Source organism: Xiphophorus maculatus, chromosome 24 (genome assembly GCF_002775205.1).
Source record: "Xiphophorus maculatus strain JP 163 A chromosome 24, X_maculatus-5.0-male, whole genome shotgun sequence".
NCBI classification, from domain to species: Eukaryota; Metazoa; Chordata; class Actinopteri; order Cyprinodontiformes; family Poeciliidae; genus Xiphophorus; species Xiphophorus maculatus.
This window is the reverse complement of record NC_036466.1, coordinates 13522563-13537872: the sequence shown is the minus strand read 5'-3', so window position 1 is coordinate 13537872 and position 15310 is coordinate 13522563. Positions and strand designations below refer to the sequence as shown.

The 15310-nt window shown below is 41.9% G+C and overlaps 1 protein-coding gene across 11 annotated transcripts in view; it reads right to left on the bottom strand.

The window, feature by feature from the left end:
• The window catches only part of LOC102218766 (NLR family CARD domain-containing protein 3-like), a 45728-nt gene that overhangs the window by 10441 nt on the left and 19977 nt on the right, over window positions 1-15310 (bottom strand). For 9 of the 11 annotated variants that reach the window (XM_023329677.1, XM_023329681.1, XM_023329679.1 and 6 more), the window contains 6 exons: window positions 13110-13233; window positions 12566-12639; window positions 11144-11425; window positions 7006-8803; window positions 2440-2619; window positions 1280-1453 (listed from right to left, as the gene is read on the bottom strand). In XM_023329677.1, coding sequence (XP_023185445.1) covers window positions 1280-1453; window positions 2440-2619; window positions 7006-8803; window positions 11144-11425; window positions 12566-12639; window positions 13110-13233 — 2632 coding nt within the window. Of the gene's footprint in view, window positions 1-1279; window positions 1454-2439; window positions 2620-7005; window positions 8804-11143; window positions 11426-12565; window positions 12640-13109; window positions 13234-14563; window positions 14641-15310 lie in introns of all 11 variants that reach the window. The other 2 variants (XM_023329685.1, XM_023329686.1) reach the window with 2 other exon arrangements.

Here is a 15310-nt window from a genome sequence, read left to right as displayed (position 1 = left end):
CTTGTATCTGCGATCTCGTTCCTTCGGTCATGACCCACAGCTCTTCACCATATGTGAGGGTGGGAACGTAGATTGACCGGTAAATCGAGAGCTTCACATTTTGACTCAGCTTTCTACTCACCACAACAGACCGGTACATCACCCGCTTCACGGCAGATGCTACCCCTATCTGCCTGTCGATCTCCCGCTCCCTTCTTCCCTCACTCGTGAACAAGATCCCGAGATACTTGAACTCCTCCACTTGGGGCAGGACACCCTCCACCCCCCCGACCCGGAGAAGGCACTCTACCCTTTTCCGGCTCAAGACCATGACCTCGGATTTGGAGGCACTGATCCTCATCCCGGCCGCTTCACACTCGGCTGCGAACCGCTCCAGCGAGAGCTGTAGATCACGACCTGATGAAGCCAAAAGGATCACATCGTCTGAAAAAAGCAGAGATGAGATCCTAAGGCCACCAAACCGGATCCCCTCAACACCTTGGCTGCGCCTTGAAATTCTGTCCATGAAAGTGATGAACAGAATCGGTGACAAAGGGCAGCCCTGGCGGAGTCCAACTCTCACCGGAAACGAGCCCGACTTACTGCCAGCAATGCGGACCAGACTCTGACACCGGTCATACAGGGACCTGACAGCCCGTATCAAAGGGCCCGGTTCCCCATGCTCCCGGAGAACCCCCCACAGGGTTCCCCGAGGGACACGGTCGAACGCCTTCTCCAAGTCCACAAAACACATGTAGACTGGTTGTGCGAACTCCCAGAACCCTCCAGGACCCTGCTGAGGGTGTAGAGCTGGTCCAGTGTTCCACGAACAGGATGAAAACCACACTGCTCTTCCTGAATCCGAGGTTCGACTATCTGACGGACCCTCCTCTACATGACCCCTGAATAGACCTTGCCAAGGAGGCTTAAGAGTGTGACCCCCCTGTAATTGGAGCACACCCTCCGGTCCCCCTTTTTGAACAGGGGGACCACCACCCCAGTCTGCCAACCCAGGGGAACTGCCCCGGATGTCCATGCAATGTTGCAGAGTCGCATCAGCCAACACAACCCTACAACATCCAGAGCGTTAAGGAACTCCGAGCGGATCTCATCCACCCCTGGGCCCTGCCTCAGATCAGCAGGTCCAACTCAGTTACACAGAGGGACTAAATTAAACTCTGGATCCAACTCCAGGAACAAACTCAGAAAATATTTATTAGAACAGAAGAAATTAATTTGATTTATGATCAATTATATCTAATTATTCACAGAAATATCAATAATTATATAATTAAAATACCTCAATGTCTCCAGTCTGCAGCCTTCAGTTTGTAGAAAACCACAGAGCTCCTTCCGTCCAGAATCTTCCAGCTTGGTTCTGTACAGGGTCAGTCCTGTCAGATGGGTCGAGTTGAACTTCAGAGCTGAGAACAGAGAAGTCCAGCTGGTCTCTGGCAAACTGCAGTCAAACAATCTGAATAAAGAATAAAAGATGTGAGCTGAAGCCAACAGGATGCAGGTTAAAACTGAAATATGAACAAATAAATAATAAAAATGTAGAAAATTAATTTCCCTGAATGTAAAAGAAACATGATGAACTGATTCTAACATCTGATCCAGTCAAACTGGTTTAAAGAGTCCAAACCAGCAGAACCAGAACATTTGATCAATAAATAAACTCAAAGTTTTCTATCAGCCTGGATGAGTTGAGCTATTTCTGCTGGTTCCTGATAATCAGCTGGAGACCCGACTTGGTAACTGGATCAGAACCACTCAGTTTCTTCATTAATGGCCTTGGGTTCTTATTAAAGCTGCTGAAAGCCAATGGAGGCCATTATTTCCTAAGGAGACGTGACCTGATGAAGCATCATCACAGAGACGAGGCTCCAACCGACTGACAGCTGTCAGACTGAAGAGGACGGTTCCTCTCTGACCCGGCCCAACAGAACCACAGCTTCAGGACAAAGCTGAGGAACCTGCTGCTGCTGCAATCCTCACTTTCATTCATTTCATCTAGATTTGCTTTTCTACAATCAGTCATTTCTTAGATTTGGTCATTAATGATGATTTGAACTTGTCAGTGTTTGTGGCTCGACTCTGGAGGAACAACATTTCATTCTGGATGTAAAGATGAGAATCAGAAATGAGAAATAAAACAATCTGAATCTTTACCAAACCAAACTGAAACATCTCCATCATTAATTTACATCATTTGAATTATTTTACTCATTTTATTCATCAGTAAAAAACATTTTAAAGTGAAAAACTGAAAAACAAAGTTCAATAATCTCAAAGTCTGAAATAAGAAAATAATTTATTTATAAGGTAAAATGTTTTAGAGATTTTATTCTGACATTTAAACAGATTGTTTAAAAGAAAATATATTAAATTAACTTATTAATTAACCTAATGATTGAAGAATCAATGAATGATTTTATTGGGTAAATAAAGAAAACAAACCTCAGATTCTTCACTTTACTGACTGAACTCTCCAGGATCTCAACCAGAGGCTTCAGATCAGAGTCTCCACCTTCATTTATGAAGATCTGATTTATTTCCAGTTCAGTCAGATCTGGGTTGGACTTCAGAGCCGAGGCCAAAACTTCACATTCAGCCATTTGGATCAAACAGCCACCAAGTCTGTGATTAGAGAAGAAATAAATTCAGTTCTAATGAAATCAATCTGGATCATAAACAGACTAAAATATGATAACAGTGATGTCATCATCTGATCAACATCTGATCTTCAATTTACTGAGTTTGACCCCTGTTATGTTTCTTCTCACATTCCACTTTCACTTTTAGTTTTCCCAAGAGACTTATTCTTTCACCTGTGTATGTTTTTAGTTTCACTGAGGTGTGCTTTAGTTTTAGATTTGGAAACTTGTCTCTGTAATCTTCATATGAAATCAGTGAAAGGGCTGACCCAGTATCCAGTTCCACCTTTAATGTAACCCCTTGTACTTTAGGTGTGAGCCATATTGCATCCTTATATTTCTCCTTGTCTTGTATTGTATGCAGCTCAAGACATGCCAAATGTTCCTGGAAAGAAGATGAGTCTGTCTCATTTACTTCATGCAGTTTCCTATCTTTGTTCCACATTTTGTTTTTCTTACATTATTTTGATCTGCACATTTTCTGTATATGTCCTTTTTAGTTGCACTGGAGACATTCTTTATCCTTAAACCAGCCATTAGCAGCGTTATGTGACTTTTTGCCGCATCTGTAGCAGGTCTGTAATTTATCATTAGGCTGCGCACGCATTTTATTGACAGAACACGGTTCCATGAATTTTCCCTGAAGCTCTCCTGCATCTTTTGCTGCAGTTTCCATAGATATAACTATTTCTAATGCACGATGCAACGTCAGATTATCCTCTGTGAGGAGTCATTTCTGTGTGCTTTCATTGTGCAGGCTGCAGACGAAACGGTCTCTCAGCGAATCTGACAGCCCCTCCCCGAACTGACAGTGCTCCGACAGCCGCCGAAGCTCCGCGATGAACTCCGAAGTGGACTCGGTTTTTAACTGATTTCGTTTATGAAATCTGAATCGTTCGGCTATGACCAGTGGCTTCGGTTGGAAATGTTTTTGGAGAACCTCTGTGATCTCCTTGAAACTTTTGTCTGCTGGTTTGGCTGGTGTGATGAGGCTGCGCAGCAAGTTATACGTTTTCGCTCCCATTACGCTCAGTAACACAGCGACTTTCCTCTCATCCTCTACTTTGTTAGCCAGACAGAACTGTTCAACTCGCTCCACATATGTTGTCCAGTCCTCTGTGCCGTTTTCAAAAATGTTCATTTGTCCAACGCCTCCCGACATTTTCGTGTGATGTTCGTTACTCACTTTCTCTCTGTAGGTCGTTAGCTAGCAAGCCACATTAGTATCCAGACGGAGGGTTTTCCTGTTCTCCTTTTCTTGTCTTTTCGTCACTTTCTCAAGGCTTTTCCTCTCTCTGTCGTTACATGCACATCGGGGATCCGTTTAAATCTCGTCGCCAGTTTGTTATGTTTCTTCTCATAACTATATAAACTCAACAGAACCTCAGTGAAACGTGACTTAGTTTATTAGACATTTGTCCCCAAGAACATAGTGAGATCAATGTGCTATACCACATTTGGTATTCTTCCACATAGAACACAAAATAGTGCCATTGCATAATGTATTGTTTTATCACATACATAACAACCCCACAGAGAATCTGTGTAGGTCCTGGTTAAAGTCCAGGTTCTGGTTCTGGTTCTGGTCCAGGCTTCATGTCCTCAGACCTTCAGCTGCAGTCAGATGTTGAAGATCTTCTATCATCTGTGAAGGAAAGTTCAGTTTTCTCTGCAGCATCTGATGGAGCTGCAGCATCAGAGCCTCAAAGGAGCTGAAGCAGCTGATGAAGAGGCTGACTGAGCTGATGAAGGAAACTACTGGAGATGATGGAGAGGAGGAGGAACTGCTCACAGCTCGGACTTGGACTAGACCGTTTGGCTCCTTGAGATCTTCCACCAAGCAGGAAGTGAGTTAGAAATGAAGTGAGCAGAGCAGGAAGTCCAGCCTGCTGTGGACCTCTGGCATCTCTGGGTTTGTTTAGCCAATATCTGCTGCAGCATCTAGAATCATCATCATCATTAATAATAGTAGTACAGGGGTTGGACAATGAAACTGAAACACCTGGTTTTAGACCACAATAACTTATTAGTATGGTGTAGGGCCTCCTTTTGCGGCCAATACAGCGTCAATTCGTCTTGGGAATGACATATACAAGTCCTACACAGTGGTCAGAGGGATTTTAAGCCATTCTACTTGCAGGATAGTGGCCAGGTCACGGCGTGATGCTGGTGGAGGAAAATGTTTCCTGACTCGCTCCTCCAAAACACCCCAAAGTGGCTCAATAATATTTAGATCTGGTGACTGTGCAGGCCATGGGAGATGTTCAACTTCAGTTTCATGTTCATCAAACCAATCTTTCACCAGTCTTACTGTGTGTATTGGTGCATTGTCATCCTGATACACGGCACCTCCTTCAGAATACAATGTTTGAACCAGAATGGTTCGGTAGTCCTTGGCAGTGACGCGCCCATCTAGCACAAGTATGGGGCCAAGGGAATGCCATGATATGGCAGCCCAAACCATCACTGATCCTCCCCCATGCTTCACTCTGGGCACGCAACAGTCTGGGTGGTACGCTTCTTTGGGGCTTCTCCACACCGTAACTCTCCCGGATGTGGGGAAAACAGTAAAGGTGGACTCATCAGAGAACAATACATGTTTCACATTGTCCACAGCCCAAGATTTGCGCTCCTTGCACCATTGAAACCGACGTTTGGCATTGGCACGAGTGACCAAAGGTTTGGCTATAGCAGCCCGGCCGTGTATATTGACCCTGTGGAGCTCCCGACGGACAGTTTTGGTGGAAACAGGAGAGTTGAGGTGCACATTTAATTCTGCCGTGATTTGGGCAGCCGTGGTTTTATGTTTTTTGGATACAATCCGGGTTAGCACCCGAACATCCCTTTCAGACAGCTTCCTCTTGCGTCCACAGTTAATCCTGTTGGATGTGGTTCGTCCTTCTTGGTGTGGATCTTGATACATCACAAAGACTTGCTGTCTTGGTCACAGATGCGCCAGCAAGACCTGCACCAACAATTTGTCCTCTTTTGAACTCTGGTATGTCACCCATAATGTTGTGTGCATTGCAATATTTTGAGCAAAACTGGGCTCTTACCCTGCTAATTGGACCTTCACACTCTGCTCTTATTGGTTCAATGTGCAATTAATGAAGATTGGCCACCAGGCTGGTCCAATTTAGCCATGAAACCTCCCACACTAAAATGAGAGGTGTTTCAGTTTCATTGTCCAACCCCTGTATATTCTATAGAACCATAGTTCCCAGCAGCAGGTTATTAAATGCTGCCACAGAGGAAACTGGGAGCAGACCAGTATCATGATGCTCCCAGTTCTGTCTCCGTTCATCTGCTGGATTTGATGTTTTAACAAAGTAGAAAGTGGACAGTCGTCAACCTGCTGCAGCTAAAAGCTTCAGATTGTTCTGGTCGTCCTGCAGAGCAGCAGCAGAACCGGGCCTGCTACTCCTTCAGGTCTGCACCATCCTCCCAGACTGTTGATCTGAGAGGAACTGGGACAAACTGGTTGGAAGAGGGAACCATGTCTCTGCAGTGGTTTGTCCATTGTCTCAGAGGAACAAAGGTTTGGATGTCAGAAGAAAATGTTGCTAAACTTCTAAAGAGCTGAAGACCAAAACAGAGCGTTTGGGTCCAGCAGCATTTTTCATGGTGAAGCAGTGAAAGTTCTCCAGTAACTAGAAGAGGCTGGGATGTCTAAAGAGTTGAAGCTCATGTCTCTCCAGGTCTTCATGGCTAACAGCTTCAACAAAAGCTGCAGATGAAGAGTTGATGAGGAAAATGGTTCCAGCTCTGGAAGCAGAGTTCTCAGAGCTTTGGGAGGATCTGACAGAAACTAGGACTTTTCTGCAACAAGACAACAATCACCACATTTTGCTCTCATTTACAAACTCAGAGGAAACTAGAAACTAGGAAGAGGTGAGGATGATGACAGAATGAAGAAGATCAACACTCTTCACAAAGTTTCTAATTAATGAAAGGTTTATTTTAATGGTTCTAATTTTCATTAAACCTAAACAATAATTTTATAAAAACAGTCAGAGATCCTAAAAGGTGAATTATGGAGTGAAGAGAAGCTTAAAGTTTAAAATGTTTCTCTGGCTGACTGGATCTTAGAGAAAACAGAATTTCTAGAGTTCTGAAGGTTTTTATTCATTTCAACATGAAAACTGATAAACTGTTAAATATTTTTAAAATTATCAAAATGTCTGAAACCAAAAGCTGCAGCTGTCCTGGATGATCTGAATGTTTAGATGGTTGAATGGCTGAAATAGTCCAGAGGATGAAGGAAGAAGTTAAAGACCAAAAACATCCAGAAGCAACTTGAAGAAGAAGAAGAAACAGGAGGACAATAGAGCTGAATCAGCATTCACACAATGAAAACATCTGGACTCACCGAGCCTTTCTGCAGTTCCTCACAGCTGGAACCAGTCTCCGTCGTCCAAAATCTGATGTGTTGTACTTCTCCAGGTCCAACTCATCCAGAACCTCTGACATCTGCAGCATGAAGGCCAGAGCTGAACAGTCAGTCTCTGAGAGCTCCTTCCCTGAATCCAGCAGCCGTTGGATCTCCTGATAAAATGAGACGTCGTTCATCTCCACCAGACAGTAGAAGATGTTGATTCTTCTGTCAGGAGAGATTTTATCAGAGTTCATCTCCTTCAGGTTGGTGATGATTCTTCTGTCATGAGAGATATATTCAGTGTTCATCTCCTTCAGGTTGGTGATGATTCTCTGGATGGTTTCTGGACTGTTCTCTGTCTGACCCAGCAGATCTTCTAAGAGTCTCTGGTTGGACTCCACAGTGAGACCATGAAGGAAGCGGACAAACAGGTCCAAGTGGCCATTTTTACTGCGGAGGGATTTCTCCATGACTTTCTTCATGAACTCATCTAGAGATGTTTCTCTGTATTTTTCTCCCAGAAACGTCTTGATCACCTCTGACTTCCTGCTGGTGAAACAGTGGAGCATGTAGACTGCAGCCAGAAACTCCTGGATGCTCAGATGAACAAAGGAGTAGATGGAGATGTCGCACGTCCCTCTCTCCTTTTTAAACATTTCAGTGAACACTCCTGAGGACAACGCAGCATCTTTGATGTTGATGCTGCACTGTTTGAGCTCTTTGTCATAGAAGATCAGGTTTCCCTCCAGCAGCTGCTCAAAAGCCAGTTTTCCTAGAGACTCAATCAGCTTCTTGTTCTCTGGATCTTCTTCAGCTTTTCCAAAATACTTTTCCTCCTTGATTGCAAAGTGAACCTCCAGGAACTCTATGTACATCTCAGTCAGGGTCTTGGGCAGCTCTCCTCCCTCTCTGGTCTCCATCACATTCTCCAGAACATTAGCAGTGATCCAGCAGAAAACTGGGATGTGACACATGATGTGGAGAGTTTTTGATTTCTGGATGTGGGAGATGATCCTGCTGGCCTTCTCTTCATCATCTCTGAATCTCTTCCTGAAGTACTCCTCCTTCTGGAGGTCAGTGAACCCTCTGACCTCTGTCACCATGTCAACAAATGTTGCTGGGATCTGATTGGCTGCTGCAGGTCGTGTGGTTATCCAGAGGAGAGCAGAGGGAAGCAGTTTCCCCCTGATGAGGTTTGTCACCAGAACATCCACTGAGCTGGACTCTGTAACATCAGTCAGGATCGGATTGTTGTTGAAGTCCAGAGTAAATCGACTTTCATCCAGACCATCAAAGATGAACAGAACCTGGAACTTTTCAAAGCTGCTGATTTCTTTGGTTTTAGTGAAGAAGCTATGAATCAGTTCTAATAAGCTGAGCTTTTCTTCTTTCAGCAAATTCAGCTCTTTGAAAGTGAATGGAAATATGAAATCAATGTTCTGGTTGGTTTTGCCTTCAGCCCAGTCCAGAGTGAACTTCTGTGTTAACAGTGTTTTCCCAATGCCAGCCACTCCCATGGTCATCACTGTTCTGATTGGTTCATCTCTTCCAGGTTGGACTTTAAAGATGTCTTCTCTTCTGATCGTTGTTTCTTGTTTCCTGGATGCTGTTTCAATGTGTCTGACCTCATGTTCCTGGTTGACCTCTCTAGTTAACCCCTCTGTGATGTGGAGCTCTGGGTAGATCTGGTTCAGAACGGTTTTATTTCCAGCTTCAGCGACGCCTTCAAAGAGACTCTGGAACTTCTTCTTCAGAGACGCTTTAAGCTCACGTTGACACCGAATATCAAAATCTGAAGAAAGAGACAAAGACAGGAGAGGAGACACTTCAGCTGAACATAAGGAAAACAATAATTTTTTGATATTCTCAGAGACAATTTGTGCATCAGCTTTAATGAATGAGAAAAAAGTAAATCAATAAATAAAAAGTTTGATAAAAACACTGCATGGTAAGAAGAACTATAAACCCGGTTCTTTCTGCAGAGCTGGTTAGAATTAGTTTTGATCATTAAAACTCTTTCACGGTTTTCTCTGGTTGAAGGTTAATCAGACATAGCTCCCACAGAGCGACCTCTGACCTTTGAGATTTATCAAAGTGTTTAATTTGAAATGGCATTCTTTTTGAGCACTGTCTGAAAGCTGGAAACAAAAAACCGAACTGGCCACTTTATTAGGTACACCTGTCCAATTACTTGTTAATGGTTGGAGGTGATAGAAAGGCAGCTGTAGCCGAAATGAAATCATTGCAGCCCATCTTCAACACATTGAACCATGAAGGGAAGCAAGATTAGTTACAATAATAGACTTATCTGAGAAACATTTATTTCAGATGTAAAAACAAAATCTGATGTAAAATCTGACACTACTCCAGTTTAGTTTACATTTTGTGAAAAGGAAGTTGTGCTCATGTTTGTGTCTGACGTTTCTGTATCATTTATTTTAGAGGTTCTTGGTGCAGCGCTCCCTACAGGCAAGGAAGGGAACAGGTTTTTCAACTAGTTTGCATCATTTGACTCAATGCAGTGTGAACGAGAACTTCAGTAGCTGAAAATGATACAGAATTTTGGTCCCAATCAAACTGAGTCTACCAGACTAACACATGTGAAAAAAGCCTTAAGATCAAAATTTTACAAATTTTCTATCGCACCTAAAGCTAAAGAGATTCTCAGTAGCTCATACTTTTGCCCTTGATCTTCGTTGTGGCTTTGAACGTATTAATCGTCTATCCTGTACTGTGACCACTAACCACCTTTCTATGATTGTATATATGCTCATGCCTTCAGGAATATTTACATCAATGGTTATCTGAATATATTCCAGATTTGAATTTGTTACACTGAGTAACAGAAAGCAATAAAAAATAGGGAAATGATGCAGCTGTGCTCAGCGCTCTGTTTGCACAAACATGAAAGACCAAACTATGTAATATTAACTGTTTTTGTTGGAGAATTGAAAGGTGGCTAAACTCCTAAATATATACAAGTAAAGGAAATGACGCACTCCGGACTCGGGTTCTCTTGCTGCTTTAGGCCATGGCGAGTTGGGAGATTTATTACTCTTACAACTTCATCAGTACAAAAACCAAAAATCTCCTCATATTCCTAACATCACCCTTTTTTATACAATCTCATCTTTACTGATGTGAGTTGGAAAGTTTCGACCAATAGCATTGCAAGCCTAGATTTATGGAAGGATCCTTACAAGGCCCTAGACTGATTGTATGTTGGACCTCCTTGAGAATATTTGGGCCTCTTGATCTGCTCCATTTCAGATTTGCCAAATAAGCCAATTTATCACAGATTGTTGTTTTTATCTGTACAAACTGCATCCTTTCCCAAGTAATATTTGGTCCAACTTTACGCTTCGCATGCAAGGGAAGGGAGGGTGTCCGGTCAGTTTGACCCAGAGAGGTGCCAAGAATAATTTCGCAAAAACAATTCCAGAAATAGTATTTCCTCTCTTACATTTTTCGGTGGGTTTAAAAGAAATAAAGTTCATGTGTGACTGTTGGTTTACATCTTCTTACTATATAACCTAAATTCAAAAGGGCTTCCAAGTGTCAGAATGTAGTTATATTTATAATGACATAATCAGTTGATCTGAGTCTTTATCATTATGTTTGGCTCAGCAATTAATTTCTATAAAACAAAGTGAAACATCTGGTTTTATTTGAGACCATCAGATCCAGAACCTGGAGGTTCTCCATTGCTGAGTGTCGATGCAAACATCAGAGTTGACCACAGCTGCTTCTGTTCATTTAAAAGTAAATCTACAGAAGCATTCATTTTATCTCTGTTGGCTGTACAAGTTGTACAAAACCTTTTCATTAAGTCATTCAGGGTCAAAAAAAATCCCATCATAATCCATATTAACCTGTCAATTTCTAAACTTGAAAATGTCATAGTGATGACATATTCAAATGCATTTAGTTTTCATTCGGTTTAATTAATATTCAACAAGCTGAACCCAGAATCTATTGTCTCATCAAACAGATTAATATATTTAACTTTTTCTCTGTGGTGACAAATTTTGAAATCAGAAATATTTGAAGAGAAATAATTTATTTATCATTTATAGTTGAATCAAAAACAGCAGAGGCTGTAAAAGCAGCTTTAATGAACTGTGTGTCTCACCTGGACCAGAGGAGTCAGAGGACAAACCCAGCTGGTTGGACAGAGTCGGATCTCTGTGATGAAGACGTTTGATCATCAATCTGCAGGCTCTCTGTCCTTTCTTCATCACAGCATCTATGGTGTCGCGGGCCTTGTCTGCTCTGGTTGGGTTCTTCTGCAGTATACCTTCAATCTCTGAATGATGAAAGACCCCATCTGATAGAAGGTCATCAAGGAGCCGTTTCAGGATTTCCTCAGAAACTTTCTCCACAAACTCAGGGCGAACCTTGGAAAGTTTTTCCTCTGCAGGCAGAAACAGAAACAGGATTCATTCAAACTGACGTCTGAGAGAAAAACATGATGCAGATCAACTATTCATGTTGCTCCATCCAGAGATTCCCCTCAGAGTCTGTTGATCAGCTCCTCAGGTCTAAACCTGTTGTTGTGTTTCTGCCTCATATCTGAGTGATGACCACTGATTCTGTCTACATGAGAACAAATGAAGCTTCTGGTTCATCACTTTATTTCCTCACTGCATGAAGAACAATAAAACAAACACATTCTAAACATAGAGCTGCACTATTTTAGAAAAATCAGAAAATTCTGATATTATTGGTAAATATTGTGATGAAAATATTGACTGATTAACAAACATTTTCATCATTTTTTTCCTTTCTTTACCATCATCACCAAGTCTTCATCTCAGTCTCTAAGCTTCAGGATCTCTGTCACCAAATGTTGGAATAACAGACACAGGAAGTCTTTGCATCTGAGATAATAAATTAGCCATATGTCCTCCTGTACTGAAGTTCACAAATCAAATATGTTTCTAAAAATCTCACAGCTGGTTTTAAATATTTTGCAGTTAAGACAAAACTAAGAACCTACAGCAGGTTTGAAGTCTTTAAGTATTTTAGTTTTTGAAGCAGATCAGCTTAAAGATGCTCAAGATAGTGAGAAATTACGTGGAATTGCCCTTTAGTCATTTTCTGAAAACACATAAAACACTTGAATAATATATTAATTGCTTAAAAGATTAAATGTCAAAATTAAAACCTGGATCTGCCCACAAAGAATCAATTATTACACAACCATTATCTGACTGATGATCTCTTTATCCATCCTGTCTGCATTTCATTCCTCTGAACCCTGTGATGTCTCATCATATTGATCCTATAAAGTGTTTCACTAGAGCTGGTGGCATGGGTTATGGTGCAAAGCGACCCTTCAGAATAAAATTAATTGTTTATTTTTCTGAACAGGCTCCAATTAAATGAGGACCATGTTAACCAGAGTTACCAGCACATAAGTTCCAGTTACACCAGCTGAAATAATTGATCACTAAAAGACTTTTAAACCTTGAATTTCCAAATCTCAACTAAAGACGTGGATCTGGTCCAACAGAGACGACAGGAGGCTCTGATTGGAGGAGTTCAGTCTCACCTGGAGAACAGCTCCTCTGATTGGCTGTCGGCCGTTCAGATCCTGTTCTGGGTCTTTCTTCACACTCACAGCTCCTGTAAAGACATTTCTTCATCAGTGAAATATTTCACTTTCAACAGGCTGGAGCTGAACATGTTCATGAAGGTCCACCACAAACTAGAGACCAGAACTGGGTCAGAACAGAACCTGAGATCATTGATGATCTCTGGTGTGAAGTTATTCATTGTATCATATCTGGTATCATGACTGATACCAGTGTTCCCAGTCTGGAAGCTCCAGTGCTTCACTGGGTTTAGAGACAATCTGAGTCGTTGCTCCTCACATTGTTGGTTGTTTTTTTTTCATGCAACATTTTCATCATTGATTCATTCAGACCTTCATTCAAACTCTGATTTACTGACCAACATCCTTCATGACTAACTTTAAATTAATATCTCAGAAAATTAAGTTACTGTTTATTGAAACACTGAAGATCAACCAGTTAATATCTTTTATTTTATATCTCTATAGATTCACATGAATCAGTTAGAAAATGGTTTCTTACTTTCTGTCTGAGGGTCCAGGTTCATTACTGAACTCTGGAGGTTCTGGTTTGGACCGGTCACTCCTCACAGACGGACTGATGGGTCCTAGAGGTTCTGCTCTGTCCTGATCTTCCATCTTCTGGCCTTTTGGAGAGAGAAACCAGAACCAGTCAGTCCAGTGATCCGGTTCCAGTAACTGTCCTGTGAAGCAGAAAGCTGGTTCCCATCATGTGTTCAGAGGATCAGAGTGAATCATTTGAATGAATGAGTGAACATTTCCTATGAACTAGTGAACTTATTTAGCTCCCAGTGGACTTGAACGCATCATGACTCTATTGTAGCTCTGTATGGAGGGAGTCAGTGAGCAGAAGGTTCTGAGGGAGCAGCAGCTCAGGTCGGGTCCACAGCTCTCCTCCAGACAGAACCGGGTCCAGCTGGGATCTCAGCAACATGTCAGCCTCTGTGTGCAGCTCAGCAGGATTTCCTCTCAGCTCAAGAGACACAAAGCAGCTTTCAGGGACCACAGCATCCAGCTGAGGTACCAGCTGGACCCACTGCAAGGAATCATGGGTAAACAGCTGCTTCAATAGGGGGATGAAGCCCCCAAACACTCAGCGAGGCCTGAAACATATTTAGTCTATTGATCTGATTGAACTTCAAAATAAAGAGACACATTAATGCAACTCTTTTAGTTAGAAACTAGTTTGTTACAACTGATCTAAAATGTCTGTGAAATTATTTATTTTATTATTATTGCTCCATTTAAAAGTATTGTTATTTTTAGGGTTGAACCGACTGCAGTTTTCTGGCTGATCGATTCCGATTTTGCAGATACTGATTGCTAAACACAGCAACCTTTCAGGTAAGAGTCAGTCTGGATCTGGATGCATTTTTCCAGCAGAGCTTTGAGAGACAAAGAATTTCTTCCTGCTGAAAGGAGCAACAAGAGGAAAACCTGGAAAAAGATCAAACTCAGTGAGGAGGAGGAAGAGAGGAAATCTGTGGACGGCTTAAAGCCGGTTCTGATCCACAGACAAGAGAAACATCAGTTTCTGCTGAACCCCAGACTGATGAGGGACGGAGTGATGTGATTCACTTCCTGCTGATTTCAACAAGCAGAGAAACTAGTTTACAATGTTTTAGTTCTGGTTTTTAGGTTAAAACACCAGAGAGAGAATGGAAATATGAAGTCGATGTTCTGGTGGGCTTTATCTTCAGCCCAGTCCAGAGTGAACTTCTGTGTTAACAGTGTTTTCCCAATGCCAGCCACTCCCATGGTCATCACTGTTCTGATCCGTTGCTTTCTAGCAGGGTTGGGTTCAAAGACGTTTTCCAGTTTTATTTTTGCTCCTTGATTACTGGATGCTGTTTCAATCTGTCTGACCTCATGTTCCTGGTTGACCCCTCCAGTTCCTCCTTCTAATATGTAGAGCTCTGTGAAAATATCATTCAGAAATGTTTTCTCTCCACGTACTGCAATGCCTTCATAGATAGATTCCAAGGTATTCTTTAGAGACTCTTTGAGGTCATGTTGACATCGATCATCAAAATCTGAACAGAGATAAAGACACAAGATGAAACACTTGAACAAATTAAGATTCAATTCATTGAATTTTAATTTGATTGTTTCTATATCAGGATGTTTAAACAAAGATCTCGTTCCAATTATAGACCATGAGGAGGATTTCATTCGGAAGAAACTGTCATGATGAGCGGTGTGAGGTAGACGCTGAGAAACCAGGTAGAAAATGAAGAAACGATGATTTAAGGATGAATACAGAAAAAAACAACAATCCAAAGTCCAGGCACCACCGATAAAGAGCAGAAGGCTAAGGCTCAAAAAACTGGTAGCAACTGGAAACTCAAATGGACGGTAGTAACAGACGTAACCAGACAGATACGACAAGGACCCAACAAAGAACATTGAACACAGGAGGCATTAAATACACAGAGGGAACAAGATAGAGCTGGGAACAATCACGGGGCAGACAGGACAACTAGAGACTCAATTAACTGAAAACGACACACAAAAACCTAATTTAACACAGAGAAAAAAACAAATCCTTACAGAAATGTGAAACATTCAAATCATGAAGAAAACCAGTTGTAGTACTGTGTAGCTTTGCTTGTTGATAAATTGACTGGACTACAAACATCATGCTGAACATTCGAAGTGTTTTCACACTAGGAGTCGCCTCCTGCCAATCTGCAGGAAAACCTT